The sequence below is a fragment of the Sebastes fasciatus genome, chromosome 1, assembly GCF_043250625.1.
Source record: "Sebastes fasciatus isolate fSebFas1 chromosome 1, fSebFas1.pri, whole genome shotgun sequence".
Lineage (NCBI taxonomy): Eukaryota > Metazoa > Chordata > Actinopteri > Perciformes > Sebastidae > Sebastes > Sebastes fasciatus.
The window spans coordinates 11,230,118-11,246,559 of NC_133795.1; the positions used below are offsets into that span (position 1 = coordinate 11,230,118).

General features: G+C 40.8%; 1 protein-coding gene across 2 annotated transcripts in view; it reads right to left on the reverse strand.

The window, feature by feature from the left end:
* Positions 1 to 2,092: 2,092 nt before the first annotated feature.
* Positions 2,093 to 16,442, reverse strand: part of LOC141764049 (RNA-binding protein Musashi homolog 1-like) — a 31,508-nt gene continuing 17,158 nt past the window's right edge. Inside the window, exons 7-14 of one of the 2 annotated variants that reach the window (XM_074628960.1) lie at positions 10,165 to 10,213; positions 8,905 to 8,987; positions 8,545 to 8,662; positions 6,297 to 6,377; positions 5,228 to 5,284; positions 3,878 to 3,937; positions 3,561 to 3,715; positions 2,093 to 3,480 (exon numbers count right to left, since the gene is read on the reverse strand). In XM_074628960.1, coding sequence (XP_074485061.1) covers positions 3,406 to 3,480; positions 3,561 to 3,715; positions 3,878 to 3,937; positions 5,228 to 5,284; positions 6,297 to 6,377; positions 8,545 to 8,662; positions 8,905 to 8,987; positions 10,165 to 10,213 — 678 coding nt within the window. In that variant the 3' untranslated portion in view covers positions 2,093 to 3,405. The remainder of the gene's footprint in view (positions 3,481 to 3,560; positions 3,716 to 3,877; positions 3,938 to 5,227; positions 5,285 to 6,296; positions 6,378 to 8,544; positions 8,663 to 8,904; positions 8,988 to 10,164; positions 10,214 to 16,442) is intronic. The other variant, XM_074628970.1, reaches the window with a different exon arrangement.

Below are 16,442 nucleotides of genomic sequence, written 5' to 3' on the forward strand. Positions count from 1 at the left end.
ATTATAGTAAGAAAAGGATCCTATATGGGCCACTCGTAGTGTGAACACAGCATTAGAGGCAGATGCATATAGTCCATGAGGAAAGCTAGTAAACATGGCACCAGGGCCACAAAGGGCCAGGAGGGGATGAAAACAATAGTGAAATGCACATGATATGACTGTCACAAGTGTCTTTAAAGCCACTATGTTTTAATAGTAGAGTTTTTATTCTGGAAATGTGGGGATGCATACAGTTTAACTTTTACATTAAAATGTTAGCATCTTAAAGGGATAGTTTGGGTGTTTTGAAGTGGGTTTGTATGAGGTGCTTATCCATAGTCAGTGTATTACCTACAGTAGATGACGGTCAGCATGCCCAAAGTTTGGAGAAGCAGACAGGAGTTACCGCACGGGAGCAAAGCAATGTACTGCTGTGGACGGGGCCGCCAGCAAAATGTATTTTAGCCACCTAAAAGAAAGTTGTTTTTTTCAGTTTTTCAGTTCAGTTCAGTTCAGTTCCGTCGGAAAGGGCTGTCTGACAAGATAAAGCGGTGAAAATATTCTAAATATAGCGTACACTTAAACTGTTATTGATTTTTGTGGGTGAGCTTTTCTTTGTAGGTGGCTAAAATCCATTTTGTTGCCGTCCCTGTCCACAGCACTATTGCTTTACTCCTGTCTGCTTCTCCAAGCTGGGGGCGTGCCGACCGTCATCTACTGTAGGTAATACACTGACTATGGATAAGAACCCCATTCAACCCCACTTCAGAACACCCAAACTGACCCTTTAATTTCTGCCTCTCATCAATGCCAGATTCCCACTGGACGTGCTTGTGGAGGCCAGAATATTTACAAGTTCAATTTAGATGAACTTTTGCAATACAATCTTGCAGAAAATCACCAGAGCGTGCGCCACTTTTGTTGTGAGTGCTGTATATTCCTGGGCCAAATCTGAATACTTCCACTAAGTGTTGCCAAATTCAGAAATTCAGTTCAAATCCTATATCGCGGGGACTTTAAGTTGGATTAATTTAGAGGAAGACTAAATTTAATTGAAGTTGCTGGTCAAGTGGTGTGACATCAGTGTGTCTGCATATATAGTCAAATGTATAATAACAATAAAAAAATCACAATGAAACGCTTTAGAATAATTTATTAGGTTTTTAAAATTGAAATTATCAGAAAAATAAAACAAGGGAAAAAAAGAAAAGCATTGTTGTAAAGCTTGGCAGGGGACAGCCCATATCTTAAACTTTAACTGAGCTCATGTAGAGCCACGAGCTCCATTCAAAGCATTGGCCCTTTTCCTTACATCAACACAACAAAAGACATCGTTAAAATCAATATACAAGGGGAACAAGATCTCAAAACAGAAAAATATAGTTTCTTTTTTTTTTTCTGAAAATAAGTCTTAATGCCGCAGAATTATCCACACGTCGTCTGCTATTACCAATAATAGTACTATTTTCATTTGTAAGGTAAAAAATAACTTATTGCTTTATTGTAAGTTAAAAAGTTACAGTGTTGGTGTCCAGCAGTAGTTTTATGTCGTGTCCCAGGCGGTCTGACAGAGGAACTACCGGCTGGATCAGGAAGTTTTCTGCTGTGCTGAACATCAAACAGTCTGCAGCAAGAAGGCTGAACAAACAGCCTGCTTGTTTTTGCAAACGTTGAATTTGTTCCAACTTTTTTTTTTTACTTTTCCTGCCAGCCAGTGTCGTCCGTACTGAGGTCCTGTATCAGAGCCGACCGGGAGCGAGACCCTGTTCCATTTCTGGTTCCCTGCCCAAACCCCCTCTGTTCACCACTACACGGAGCAGCAACTGTGTATAAACAATATGTCGGTTCCAGAGGAGCACAAATTTATTAAACCTAAATATGAAATGGGAGGGAGGTCGAGGGGGAGAGGAGCAGATGAGCCACAATGGAACAGGGTGATCTTCTTTTTTTTTTTTCAGTACCAAAAAAAATTGGCAATCGAAATGCTCCTTCGTCGCCAAAAGTAGTTCCATATTACACCTTGATGTATGCGCACAAACACTCACTCACACACACTCAGACGCAATCACATGCACCTTCAACAGCGATAAGAGGACAGAACATGATTGTGATGTTTTTCTACAATTGCTTCTCTGAGAATGTCCTTCATTTGTTTTCACGGTGGTGAACACCGCATAAAAGAATAAAAAAAAACAAAAAGAAAAACAATAAAAACAATAAAAACATTAAGAAGTGAATCGCGCAAAAATATATATATAATATTTTCAAAAAAGAGGAAGTCAAGTCAAACCCCCGACCCCGTGAACCCCTGATTTCTCCTGTTCAAGGTTGTAATGCTTACGTAGTTCGTCATCTTTAATCTAAAGTAGTTTTCATGAAGATGCAAGAAATCTGGTTTATCGTGGTGTTCAAATTAAGTCAAAGTGATGAGATTGTGACATAAACTGTTATTTAACTGTAACGAATGTGCCAGACAAGCTCCTGGAAGTTTTGTTTCTCGACAGCGCTACGCTGAAGCGTCACTGGAGCCGACTGGCCAACAATGTACACATACATACCATATGCATACCAATAAAAGTAGTGAGATGACCACACGTAGTAGTAGATGACAGCCAATCAAACAGCTGCTAACCCTTCCCAAACCAACCAATGACATGCGAGCCGGTTCAGTAACCCCTCCACCCCTCCCTCATCCCAACGTCTATGTACAATATCTTACAGGAAGACATAAAAACATTGCTTTAAAACCAATTACAGAATAAAATACCTTACAGATTATCATTATTATGTCAATATTAATAACAATATTACAAAGGTTTTGTTTTTAAAGACTACCAAAATATACATTTTTTTTCATGTTTCCGTGATGCTCGAGTTAAAAAGAGGACTTTTGTTCTTCCTTTGTTAAAAATGGTTTTCAGACGGAGACCCATCTCGCACGGCGTTTTCTCTCTCTGTTCACATCAGTAACGGCTTTGAAGAATTTCATGATGAAACGACGTATCACATTGAAATAAAATAATAATAAAAAACTCAAAATAGTCCTCTGTGACTTTGTCAAAGATGACAAACGTTTCCTCAGAGATTTTTTTTTTTTTTTTGCAGTTTTCTTTTCTCATCTTCAAAAGAAAATAATGGAAAACGGAGGAGGAGTGGGGTGAGGGGTGTGGGGGGGCTAGTTATTACACTACATGAGGACAAAAGAGGAGAGACGGGGGACGTTATGTTGAAGTGAGATTAGTACAGCAAAACAGAGTTCAGGATTTTAAAAAGATATTCAGTCGGTGGGTGGAGCCACAGGGGGCCAGGAGAGCCTGGTAAAGCCCGTGTCCGGCCAATCAGGTTGTGCCATCAGAGGGCAGCCAGCATTTTGATTGGCTCATCAGCAGAAGAGAGGCCCTCCCATCTTCAGTGACCTGAGTCTTCTCAGTGGTAGCCATTAGTGAACGCAGTAGCAATCAGAGGACCCTGGGGATACGCAGACAAGACGGGATACATTTTCTATGAGATTTGTGAATAATGCGTGCATCCAAGCATACGGGGATGTGTGTGCGCGTGCGTCGGTGGGCCGTGTGACTTACCCCTAGACCGTGGCCAAACCCTGTGCTGGGGGAGGGGCTAGCGGCGCTCATGTAGCTGCTGACTCCTGAGTCCTGGTTGGCTGCAGCGTACAGGTCAGCCATTGGTCCGGGGCTGCTGGTGCCCAGGAAACCAGCTGTGCGTGAAGGGGTGGAGCCTGAGAGGCAGAGGAGACAAGTCAAGTCAGGCTTCAACACACACATACGTCTAAAAATACTCTTTTATTTGTCCAAGCAGGACATTGTACACACATTCTACCGTAGGCGAGTATATGCACAAGTACACACACACACACACACACACACACACACACACATACCTCTAACTACTGCAGCAGCTGCTGCAGCTGCCATTGGTCCATATGCAGTCAGGGGAATGGCTGAGGGTTGCAAACAAACCAAATTATTGCACTGTCATTGTGGATCGCTTTCATATCAGATCATGAGTCACAATCTACAGCTCAGTGTCGGATGACTTAACATCTGCGCAAACATCTGCCATCTGATTTAAATCCAGCTGGGGTAGGGGGCAACATCCCAAAACCAACGGCACATAAAATCCTATGAAATCTGACTTTAGACTCTGAAAATAAGGAACTAAATAATGCTCATGATAAAAATAAGGAGGATGACAATTCAAGAACAACTCAGAGCCACTAGATGGCAGTGTAAAGACAGAGCTGCAGGAGCTGCTTGGAGATGCAGGGGCCATATTCACACCCTGAGACAAATCAGAGGCAGTCCAGAGGACTCCTGAGTCAGTGAAGACCTGTTCATAAGTCGTCAAATGCTACTAATTTAATTTAATGTAATCTTTGATTTGATTCAATTTCTTTTTTTTATTTCAATTGATCTTTTCATTAAAAATGTAATTGCATTTGTTTTTTTAATTTAAAACATGATTTCTTTAATTTAACTTACAATTTAGTTTGATTTTTAATTAAACTAACTTAATTTTGTTTGAATTAAATAAAAATTGTAATAACATTTTTAATTTAAATTAATTTGTTTTTTTTTAATTTATACTTAAATTAATTTTTTACTTCATTATTTCAATTTAATTAAATTTATTATAATATTTATTATCATTTAAATTTTAAATTATATTCAAATTGTTATTGAAATAAAATTTTATAAAATTTTTCATTTAATTTGTACCTGTTCTTTTATCTTAGGAGTTCTCTCAGTAAAAGTTCAGCAGCTTTGTGAACAGCTTTGTGAACAGCTCCTAAGAGGAGTCTCTTCGCTGGGAACTCTTAGCACCATTTAAGGCGACTCTTAGTGGTACGATACTTAATGTTAATACGGCCGCAGGATACACAAACAGAAAGTTTAATTTGAGTTTAAAGGATCATTTCAAAAGATCACACACGTCTTTATATTTGCGTTTTCAGAACAGCTGAAAAAACACTTGACTGGAATAATTGCAGGAAACTACAAAGCTTGTTGTAATTGTTTGCCTATTTCAGTAAGGAAAATGGTTCATTGTTCTAATAAACAACTTTACTGTTCTCATCAAAGGCATTGTCAGCTTACATTAAAGGATTAGTTTGACATTTGGAGAAATATGGTTATTCGCTCTCTTGCCAGCAGTTTCATTTGACTTTCTGCTGCTAAATAGCTTTCTGTTTTTTCTCTCGGGGCCCTTGGAGGAACGAGGAGCAACTGACCTGCCAGCTCATGGGGGTTGGATGATGTCAGGAGGGGGGTCCTCTCTAAGTGGAATTCTAGAAACAGAGAAAGGTCAAGAGAGAGAGAGCGATTCGTAAATACAGTCGCCATCCACCGGCCAGACAACAAAGCCACACACACAGAGACATTTAGCCACAGCAGAACGCTGACATGGACGCACAAGCACAGAAACATCTACTGTGAAGACAGACAGGAAGGTCGGAGCAAAGGAAAAGGAGGGGCGACGGCCAAATCAAAGGAGGTTACATAAGTAGATCAAATAAACACTGAAGAATCTAAGGAGAAAAAAGGGAAATAAATCTGAGATTTGAGACGTAAGGAGATATTTTAGAGAAGGTTTGGAAAGACATACAGGAACAACAATAAGATGGTATTTAGTGTGCGTGCTCTTGTAGTTCTTACACATTTCATGACCCCAGTACTTCACAGCTGAATCAACTACATTCTACAGCCTGTGTCATTTAAACTTATTACTACTGTTAGAAGACCTATAGTAGTATAACGTAGCCCGTTCACACAAAAAGGCGTATGAATGACACGATAATGCGCAAGGCATTTAGCGTGCAATAACAACTCCATTCTTGCTTTTGGCGTTTCATTTGTACGCCATGTAGTCTGTTCTGACTGCAATGTAAACACATCCGCTTAAATGTGCAACACTCAGAGCTAGTAACGTAGAATAAAAAGGGAGAAAGACCGCTTATGGCGGCCGGTAGGGGAGGTGGACGGGTCCAACAAACACACGACTTTTAACCAGGAAACTGGTGACAGTTTCGTTAGTGATGTTAGTGACATGTCCGTACGTATTTTACTTAGTTTTCCTATTTATTTTAAGCCCAACCATGACGTTTTCCTAAATCTAACTAATTTGTTTTATTGCCTCAACTGTGGACGTTACCGTAGTTTTGATGGGTGATCCTGAGCCTAAAATGCATCCTCATGACACCCGAAATGTCTGTGTAACGTCGTGCTATTTATACGCCTTCCCGACGTGAGACCGGATTGTATAAAGAGTGCGTTAAATGTTAGATGCATATATGGACTCACCTGGGAATTGATAAGTGTAACCAGGAGCAATTCCAGAGTAACTGCGGCTGGTGTAGGTAGTAGTCTGGAAACCTGGGTACCCTGAAATAGAAAATAATAACCAGTTTAGTTAACTTGGCTGAATAAAGACACATGAAAACATAAAGACATAAGCCTCGTAATGTAATGTAATTTATTTGCTGGTTAACATAATAACCTACAGATTATATATTGATTGGTTTTACCTAAAGAAAACTTGTAATAGGATTTTCATTTAGGTGTATAGGGTCTCTTTCTGGGCTCATTTTAATCAGCCAATGAATATGTTGAGTTTACAGTGAAGCTCTGGAGCAACTCTACTGGAGACGCGTGAAGATTAACCCATTTGTGCCTAAAGACTGTATTTAGTATGATAAGAAAAGTTCCACAACATTTGTTGATTGATTGGTCAAAATTCTTCAAATTTGGTACGGAAATACTTTGGGTAAGTATCTAACAGTACAACTTTGACATTTTTATATCACATGAAAAATCCCACTTTTATTAATAGTCAAAAACAGGATTTTTGAAAAATTAGGAAAAACGCTAACGTGTTTATTAAATGTTTTTGTTTTTTTAAATGTTCACACTGAATATGTGTATATCTTTGATATTCAACTTGTTATGAGATTGTGCTCCTTGTAGTTTCTGAGTTTTCTTATCATACAATGTCTAGTATTTGGGCACATGACTGTTTTTTACTAAAATATAATGAAGTCCATTGCAAAAAACGCCTAGATATAGTACGATAAGAAAAACTCAATTTCAGCCAAACTGTTTGAAAGTTTCTTCACATTTGTGTCCAGAGAACACTTCCACCAAAGGAAATAAAAAAAAAATTACAAGTTACATTATCATAATAGATTATTTTCCTGTATTTCTTTAAGGGTCGGGGTCATCAAACACGAATAACAAATGCACCATAGTGAGTAAACAACATCTACTGCGTTACTAAGACGATGGGGTCTACAGTACAGTACAGTGTCCAGCAGAGGGAGCCAGACAACCACAAATAACACGCAGCTCTCAGTTTGTTTTTCTCAATGAGGATGCTTTCAAACCATATTTCACTCCAGTGTGTAGAGCTCCATCGCCCTTCAGTCTGTGACCTCTAAATTTTTACATCACACATCATAGTTGTATTCACTGGAGATGAGCGTGTAAGAATCAGATTAGAGATTCATATCAACCAAATTAAGAAGCCCAATTTTAGTTCAAGTGAACTGGATTTTTTTTTCTTTACATTTCATGGGTGAAATCAAGACATATATGATATGTTAAGGAGCCGCAGAGGACAAACATCATGGCACAAGGTTAGTTTTGTATTGCAGCATAAAGATGAAGAGCAATAGCTGGTCTATAGACTAAGATGTACACCAAATCTAAAGGTGAAACTAATGAAAGGTATTCAGGTGTGTCCATTAAAAAATGCATTATTATTGAGACAAATGGCCATCAAACCTTTCTCATGTTGAACAACACTATTACATGTATAATGTTTGGTTAACACCGCTTTAAAACAGGCCTATATTTTGACTAACAAGAATTAGAAATTTTGGATTTTATTCTCCCAGCAATAACTCAAAACTACCCTTTAATTTAAACAGTCAAATACATTACTAATTGTGACATTACCTGAGGATATATTTGATGAAACTGCCCATAAATGTCATTGTTTATGCTTCTGCTCTAAACCACAACACCTACTGCTTATAAATAAAACCTTTAAAGGGGACATAACATGCTCATTTCCAGGTTCATACTTGTATTTTGGGTTTCTACTAGAACATGTTTACATGCTTTAATGTTCAAAAAACACATTATTTTTCTCATCCTGTCTGTCTGAATATACCCGTATTCAACCTCTGTCTGAAACGCTCCGTTTTAGCGCTTGTCTCTTTAAGACCCCCTCTTGAAAAAGCCCAGTCTGCTCTGATTGGCTTGCAAGAAAAATATGGTGCACCTTTGCAAAGATAGTTGGCCGATATATACTAATGAGCCTGCATGTGACATAGGAAGGGGGAGTCAAATCTGAATGGCTTATTGAATCACATTTTCTGATCTAGACAGCCAACAAAAACTGACTGGGTTGTTTTATTTCACAGTTTCCAGTTACCCCAGATACCCAAATGTATGTGCACAAGCACTGAAAAAGTGAGTTTTTCATGATATGTCCCCTTTAAGAGACTTCAATGCATTTGCTACGGGTATATTTGACTTTGGATCTTACCCAGCATGCCGATGCCCAGCATAAAGGCGTCCATCCCATAGGGCATCACTCTGGAGCGGCCTCTGGCTGAGCCCGTTGGCGTCATCACCTCCTTGGGCTGGGCTTTCTTACACTCCACCTAAAGCACAGGAAACCAATGTTCATTAACAAGTTCTGTAGAATTCTGAGATTAATACACAACTACACAACGTGACTCTTAAACTCACAACACACCCTGACAGAAAACTAAAAGCAGCTCAAACATTACTGAGTAAATAATGCTCATCACTACATGTATTGGAGATTTATTCATTAGATGATTTTTGTTCCTAAATGGAAACCTGAAGGTTGATGAAATATGTCACTGCTGACATTGCGTACCATTTTGTTGTTGATCTCGTGGAAGTGGATCTCACACACTTTCTCCACCACGTCTTCATTCTCAAAGGTGACGAATCCAAAGCCTGGAAGACACACAAACAGATTTATTCCAACACTTGACCTCTCTGATTGTTCATGTTTGCGATATCCTGTTTTCTTGACAAAGACGGCCCCAGATCTCAGCATTTACAGCGATATTGATGCTGTAAAAACAGAGTTTTCCTTTTGAAAAGTTCCCTACAATGTTGAAGACAAGAGTATATTTTCCCATAAACTTTTTAAAACTCTACGGTGGCTATAATACGGCTACATAATCCACACAAATATGTTTTAAAATGGCATTTTGAAATGAAAACAATCTCCGTCCAGACAAGCGTTTTATGGCCTTTTCAGAATTAACCTCCATCCATGCTACCAAGCCTGAAAACGCATGTCACATGACCATCCACATACACTGGACAGGAAGCAGCGCTAGACACAGGAATTAATGCAAAGCACTCAAATAATAGCTTGCCTCCTGCGCATGTAGGCAGTAGTAGCATTATAAAATGCAGAATTTAACAGCTGCTAGCATTGACAACAAGGTCAGCAAGGCTTGTAACTCATTATCCATGTTGAAATGAACCACTGGTGGTCGAGGCTGATTGCCAGACTAAAAAGCAACTCCGTTTTAGGGGCTCAAAAACGCCGGAGTAGTGTGGACGCTAGGCATAAATGTGGCAAAAGTTATGCGTTTTAAAAGGAAAACGTATTAGTGTGGATGTAAGACTGCCACAAGTTTCTAACACAAGGAGCTAAAAGACATCAGAATAGGCCTCGCATGGCTTGCCTATCAATCAAGCTGTTGGCATCAGGAGGAGCAGGGATGGGGCGTGGTTCCCCAAAACTGGAGCCCAGATTTAATGTCTTCTACCAATTATCACGCCCAATTTCTCTCACCCCACCCTGCTCTTTTACTTCTCTCTCTTTCCTCACTTGTCTCATTAAGTTACACGTAACCATCCTGACCCTGTATCCCGACCCTCAGCGTGGCGCTGTACTTCTAACTCGCCGAGAGAGATAAATCACATTGTCTTTCCATTTCATTTAAGAAAAAGAAATCTGCATTTTACTTTTTCGTGGAAGTTCACCTGGTGACTCTAACACGCTGTTTCTCCTTTCATTTACGAGGACATGTTTGTAGGTGTCCCCGCTTACTGTGTCGAGACATATTAACATAATGTGTGTGTGTGTTTATCATAACTCTCTACGCATACGTACCTCTGTGTCTGTTGGTTGTTTTGTCAAACATAAGCATGGCATCATCGACCTGCGAGAACAAAGCAAAGAATAGATGAGCTTCGACATATTAACACGCACACACACACACACACACACACACCATTACACAGCATGGGGTGCCATTGTCCCTCTTTAGCATTGGAGTAAGAGGGGAAAACAGATGGAGAGGGTGGAGGGGGGAGAGAGGGAGGGCTGACAGGTGACAAAGGAGGAAAGAAAAAGAAAGAACGAGAGGGAGAGAAAGGAAGAGAGTGATGGGGGAAATGAGGGAGGCAGTGAGAGGAGAGGGGGGACGCTGTATAAAAATAAAATGAAATACAATCTATCAAGGTGAAAAAGAAGCGAACGTTCCCGCTTCACGAAGCGCTGAAGGAAATTCTTTCCCATTCTTTGCTCTGTCTCCGAGTTCTCACAAACTCTGTCCTGCTCTCTCTCTCCCTCTTTTTTTTCCCTCTTTCATCCGTCCATGTCTTTCTTTCCCTCTCCACAAAGTTTACTATTCCCATGGAGACCCTGTAAAGAATTTCAATTAGAAGAACTTGCCCCCCCCCTCGTCCCTCGTCCCTCCCCAACTAATTTCAATGAATAGAAAGGAGGGAAAAAGAGAGGGAGAGAAAGCATGTGACAGAGAAGGAGAAAAGGGGAAACTGATGAATAATGGGGTGATTAAAAAAAAAAGATAGAAGGTGAAGTTTTGATGGAGGATAAATGAACATTTTGGATCAGAGAGTGTAGAACAAAGTGAACTGGGGTCTTTGTCAACACGCTCTCCTTTCATTCTCCTTCTCCCTCCACTTTCCTTTTTGCACTCACTCCACTGCCTATTCATATTCCTCCCCCCCTCCCCCCTTTCACCCTCTCTCCTCCCTCCCTCCCTCACTTGTCCTTCACTGGCAGGAAAGTTAGCAGCTTCTGCTCGAGCTCTGACGGCATGAGGAGAGAGAGAGAGAGAGAGAGAGAGAGAGAGAGAGAGAGAGAGAGAGAGAGAGAGAGAGAGAGAGAGAGAGAGAGAGAGAGAGAGAGAGAGAGAGAGAGAGAGAGAGAGAGAGAGAGAGAGAGAGAAGCCGAGGCCTGGTATCGCTGTACAAATGACCTTTATGTCGTTTGAACCAAAAAAAGTATTGCAACAACATTCATAAAAAATCTGCAACACTGATCTTCCTACATCACATGTGGCGTATGACTACATGGCTATTTTCATTAAGGCAGCAAGCACTGAAACTCAAACCAGTGTAACATGAGTGGCAGAGGCCTCTGGATGACCAGGCCATCCGATTTCTAACCTTTACTTGAGATGTAAAAACACATCCGCGTCTTCCAGTTGAGATTACAGCAGTGGTGGAAGAAGTACTTAAAGTAACAGTACCATTACCACGATGTATAAGTACTCCATTACAAGTAAAAGTCATTCATTTAAAATGTTACTTAAGTAAAAGTACAGAAGTATTATAATCAAAATGTACTTAAAAGTATCAAAAGTAAAAGTAATTGTTTTGCAAATTATGTATTATTATTATTAGGGCTGTCAAAGTTAATGCGATAATAACACTTTAATGCAGATTTGTTTTAACGCCACTAATTTCTTTAACGCATTAACGCAACTTGCGATTTTTAGTTTGTAGTGGGCAGGTTTTAAAGGTAGAGTCAAGATACTGGTATCATATGAAACTAGAATAACTAAGGAATCCTTTGGTACCAACTATGTCATACTAGCTTGTCGTGAAAGAGGCTAAATAACGCTGCAAACTTGCACAAAATTTTGGTGAGGAAAAACTGTCATGGCCATTTTCAAAGGGATCCCTTGACCTCTGACCTCAAGATATGTGAATGTAAACGGGTTCTATGGGTACCCACGAGTCTCCCCTTTACAGACATGCCCACTTTATGATAATCACAACCAGTTTGGGGCAAGTCATAGTCAAGTCAGCACACTGACACACTGACAGCTGTTGTTGCCTGTTGGGCTTCAGTTTGCCATGTTATGATTTCAGCATCATTTTTATGCTAAATGCAGTACCTGTGAGGGTTTCTGGACAATATTTGTACTCGTTTTGTGTTGTTAATTGATTTCCAATAATTAATATATACATACAATTGCATAAAGCAGCATATTTGCCCACTACCATGATGATAAGACTATTAAATACTTGACAAATCTCTCCTGAAGGTACATTTTGAACAGATTTAAATGTGCTATTAATTTGCAACTAATGGAATCATATATTATTATGTTTATATTATACTATATATTATATCAGTTGTTTAGTTCAGTGGTTCCCAACCCTGGGGTCAGACTCCACAGGGTCACTCTTAGGGATTCAAATAGTTATTTAAATGAAACTATTTGAAAAATTTGGCAGGCCAAACTAGAGCAGTAACTGGTTTAATTTTTAACAAATTTTATAAAAAATGTTAAAATGTATTTTATAAACTGATCTTATGTTTGTTTGTTTTTGTAACTAGTAACTATATCTGCCAATGCAGTACAATATTTCCCTCTGGAATGTAGTGGAGTAGAAGTATAAAGAAGCATAAAATGGAAATACTTAAGTATTAAGTGAGTACACATACCTCAAAACTGTACTTAAGTACAGCACTTGAGTAAAAGTACTTAGTTACTTTCCACCACTGGATGAGGGCCTGTGCTAGCGAAAGATTTTCGGATTTCCCTTGTCGAAAGATGAATGTCGGAGGATCAAGGTTGCTTCTACAACCCCCCTGACCCTTTTAACTCTCATCCTTGTCAACATATAGGTCGGACACACACACACAGAGCCCCCCCTCCTCTCTCTGTCCTTCATTCAGTTTTTAACTCCCTCCTCCTCCTCCTCCTCCTCCTCCTCCTCCTCCTCTCCCCTCATGCCTTCCACCCTTCCGGTCGTCCAAACTCAATGACACAGCAGAGAGTCAGGGAACAGGACAGTAAGTAGACAGCTGCAAGCCAACATGTTATCATAAGAGTAGAGTTACACGCACAGCTAGCCGTCCTGTTAGCATTAGCAGCATCTATTCTGGAAGAGAGGTGGCTGATGGGTAGCTAGCGCTGCCAGTCCGAGGAGCTTTTTTAGACACATTTATGAAGCCCGAGTAAAGACAATACGCTGTACAGTCATGCTAATGTGGCTCATCCTCCATTGGAACACAATGGCGTGCTGATTTGAGAAATACGCCGTCACGTGTGCGAGCTTATGCTGTGGTCGCACACCAACCCCTTGCCCTTGCCAAAACCAATAAGAGGACGATCTCCGATGTCCACTGCCCAGGGTGCTGTAAGACAATCTGATTGGATAGCTGTGGGGGTCTGAGATTGGCTTAGAGGCGGCTCAGTCGCTAACTAGCCAGCATGCATGCAGGGAGCGAGGAAAAGTTAAGGTCATATTCTCGTGAAGTTGCACAGAAATCGAGGGTCAGCTGTGATCATGCGCAGCTTTCCCAGAGCGGCGTTAAAAATATCCAGTTTTTAGTGAAGCGTGCAGCTATTGTCTGAAGAAACAAGCGTTTGCTGACAAGTCCATTACACTTTCGACGAGATTATGAAAGGTGGCATTCACATTTTTTTCCCCCTTCTGTCTCCTCACATCTCCCTCTTTCATTCTCTCCCTCTCTCCGGCCATCTCTCTCTAAACAGGCCAGCAGACAAAGTGTTCAGTCAAGCCTTCTAATCGCCAGCTCACATGGGTGAGTGGAGTCCCAACTTTTCCCGTCTGCCCTGTCCATGCTGCATTTTTCATCTTATCCACTCATTCCTTTCCTTACTTACTGCTCTGACCTATTCTCTCACTTGATTTCAGAAGAGGGATTTCAACGGCGGTTTTCTTTCAGGGAAAGCAGCAGCAGGATGAAAAGCGTGAAAACAGGGATTTCCTCTGGGTTAAACATAATTGACTGTATGACCGAAATGCCTGAAATGCTAATTATCAAATTACCTAACTGCATGCCTGATTACCAGTTTAAGACACATTTCTCTGATCCACACGGGCTCTGCCTTCAGCCAGATAGAAAGGGAGGTGTTCTCAGCTGGTTGAGGGGGATTACAAGACCTCAGGATTCTTATTTCTCAAACCACACATTTACACATGACTCCTCGCCTTTGGTCCAAAACACCTGACGTGTCATCTGAGCAGCCATTTCACTCCAGTCCAATGGAGTTTGTGTAGGTGCGCCTTCAGAAGTATACTCTAAAAAAAATAAACTACAGCCGGTATCAAAGAGTTGCAGAAAATGCATAGTGCATTCTGTGTTTTCCTTTTGCGAGGCGGTGCCACAGTATGAAAATAAACAGGACACTGAGTCCTACTCCATCCTAACCTGCACCTTGTAACCAGGCTCAGATAATAAACAAGAAATACCTCCCGCTCAGCAGGAATGCACTGTGGGATCGGCGCTATCCATGATACAGCTTTGGTCTCACGTGTCCAAACAGTCCAAATATTCCCTCATCCTGCGGAGGGAGTGTTGTCTTAGATACGAGCGTCTGTGATCACCAGGGAGAACTGATTCGGCACAGAGCTGCCATTTTACAAAACACCAAGTCAGGAAGCATGACACATGTCACAACATGCACCTAAAGCTCGGCATACACTGGACGATTTTAGAAATGTTGTTGTGTATTTCCTACTCCTACAGTACGAGTGGATCGTTAGCGATGTAAAGCCAAAGCTCACGATTTATGTGCTCACACTGTACGGTCTCGTCGGCGCCTGAGGACAGTTCTGGCTGTTGACAATTGTCAATAAAGATTCGCTTGAAAGCTCCGAGGCAGGTAATGTTTGTTTGCTGGCAGAGGACTGTACAAGTCCCAATAGAGTGCTACAGGGATTACGTATTTTTGTAGGCCAACCAGGAAGTTAGCATCGTCCTGGTTCCCTCGACAAAAAGACAATGGGATTTTCCATTGGTTTTTGGCTTATTGCAGAAAATAAGCTCTGTGGCAAACAAACGTTTATGATACTTTCACGTTTTGTTCAGCAAGATAACCTCCACAAATGAACACCACTTTTATGATTTTTAAGGCGTAAATTCAATCACCAGAAGTAAAAAGCTAACGTTGGGCTATAAATGAACTACATCACGGTCGCATGAACGTGAGTATAAACAACGAGGCTGTAAAGGCGGACGAGTCAGCGTGATGACGTTTTCTAGTCTCATTTAGCCACTTGTTAGCAATCGCCTTTTTTAAGACACATAAAGGCTTCAAAATTCATGAGTGGGATATTTACTGACGTATTTTATATCGTAGAACAAAACATTAAAATCTCTTAAGCTAGTGTTAACAACAGACCTTATTTCAGGCATCTAACTAAAAGCCCATTCAAAAACCCCATTGACTTTGAGACAAGGGAACCAGAAGTGCTAAAATGCTAACTCATTTCCGGGTTTTAGGACTCACTCCTGCACCGTCATGTCTGCGTCGACATCTAAAAAAAGAGGCACCGGCATATATGGACTCGCAGGTGGCTAGAAAGACGTGGACAGTAGAGAATTGGATGTAAGCTAGCTTCGTTTTAGTATATCTATTGTATATTGTTATCTTGATGCTATGCTCTGATTACTGTAAAGAAAGTAGAAAAAAGGCACTGACGTTGACCAACCAAGCTGAAATTCAGTCCGACTCAAAATTCGGGCCAGAAACGATCTAAAATCATTCAGTTTATGCTCAGGTTTACAATGTGATCCAGGTCGACCACGACCCAGAATTAGAAGACATAATGCGAATTTGAACTAGCACCTGAAATATGGTAATAACCCCCAAACATGAGTCAGAGGCCAACTGAGAGAAAACACATCCAGACACGAGGCAGAAGGAGGTTCGTGCTGTTAATTTCTTCCAATCCATTAGGCCTACGTTGTGAAGCGATGTTCATTTTCATTTTCTTCCTGCTTACACCAAAACAGCAGAACCACACACTTAATGTTTGTGACAACTGGATCACTCTGTGAGTCTTACAGTCTGCGCAAATGTATGCAAGCTTGCCTCCCATCGCAGCTCCGCTGATGCCACTGTCACACTCTCATGCACGCACACACCCTTCTTTCCATTCATGCAAATGCGCTCTTCTTACACATTTTTTAAAGGAAAAACACTGGATTACAGCGGGACAATGGGCGAAAACAGGTCACCACGGCAACAAGCTGAGAGGGACTGTGTGTATGTGGGATGGGAGGGGAGTTGAGGTAGTGATTTTGGGTAAGGTGGTGGGGGGGCTGTTACAGGAGCAGCTGTTGCATTTGATTAGTTAATACTGAAGAGCCTGAAC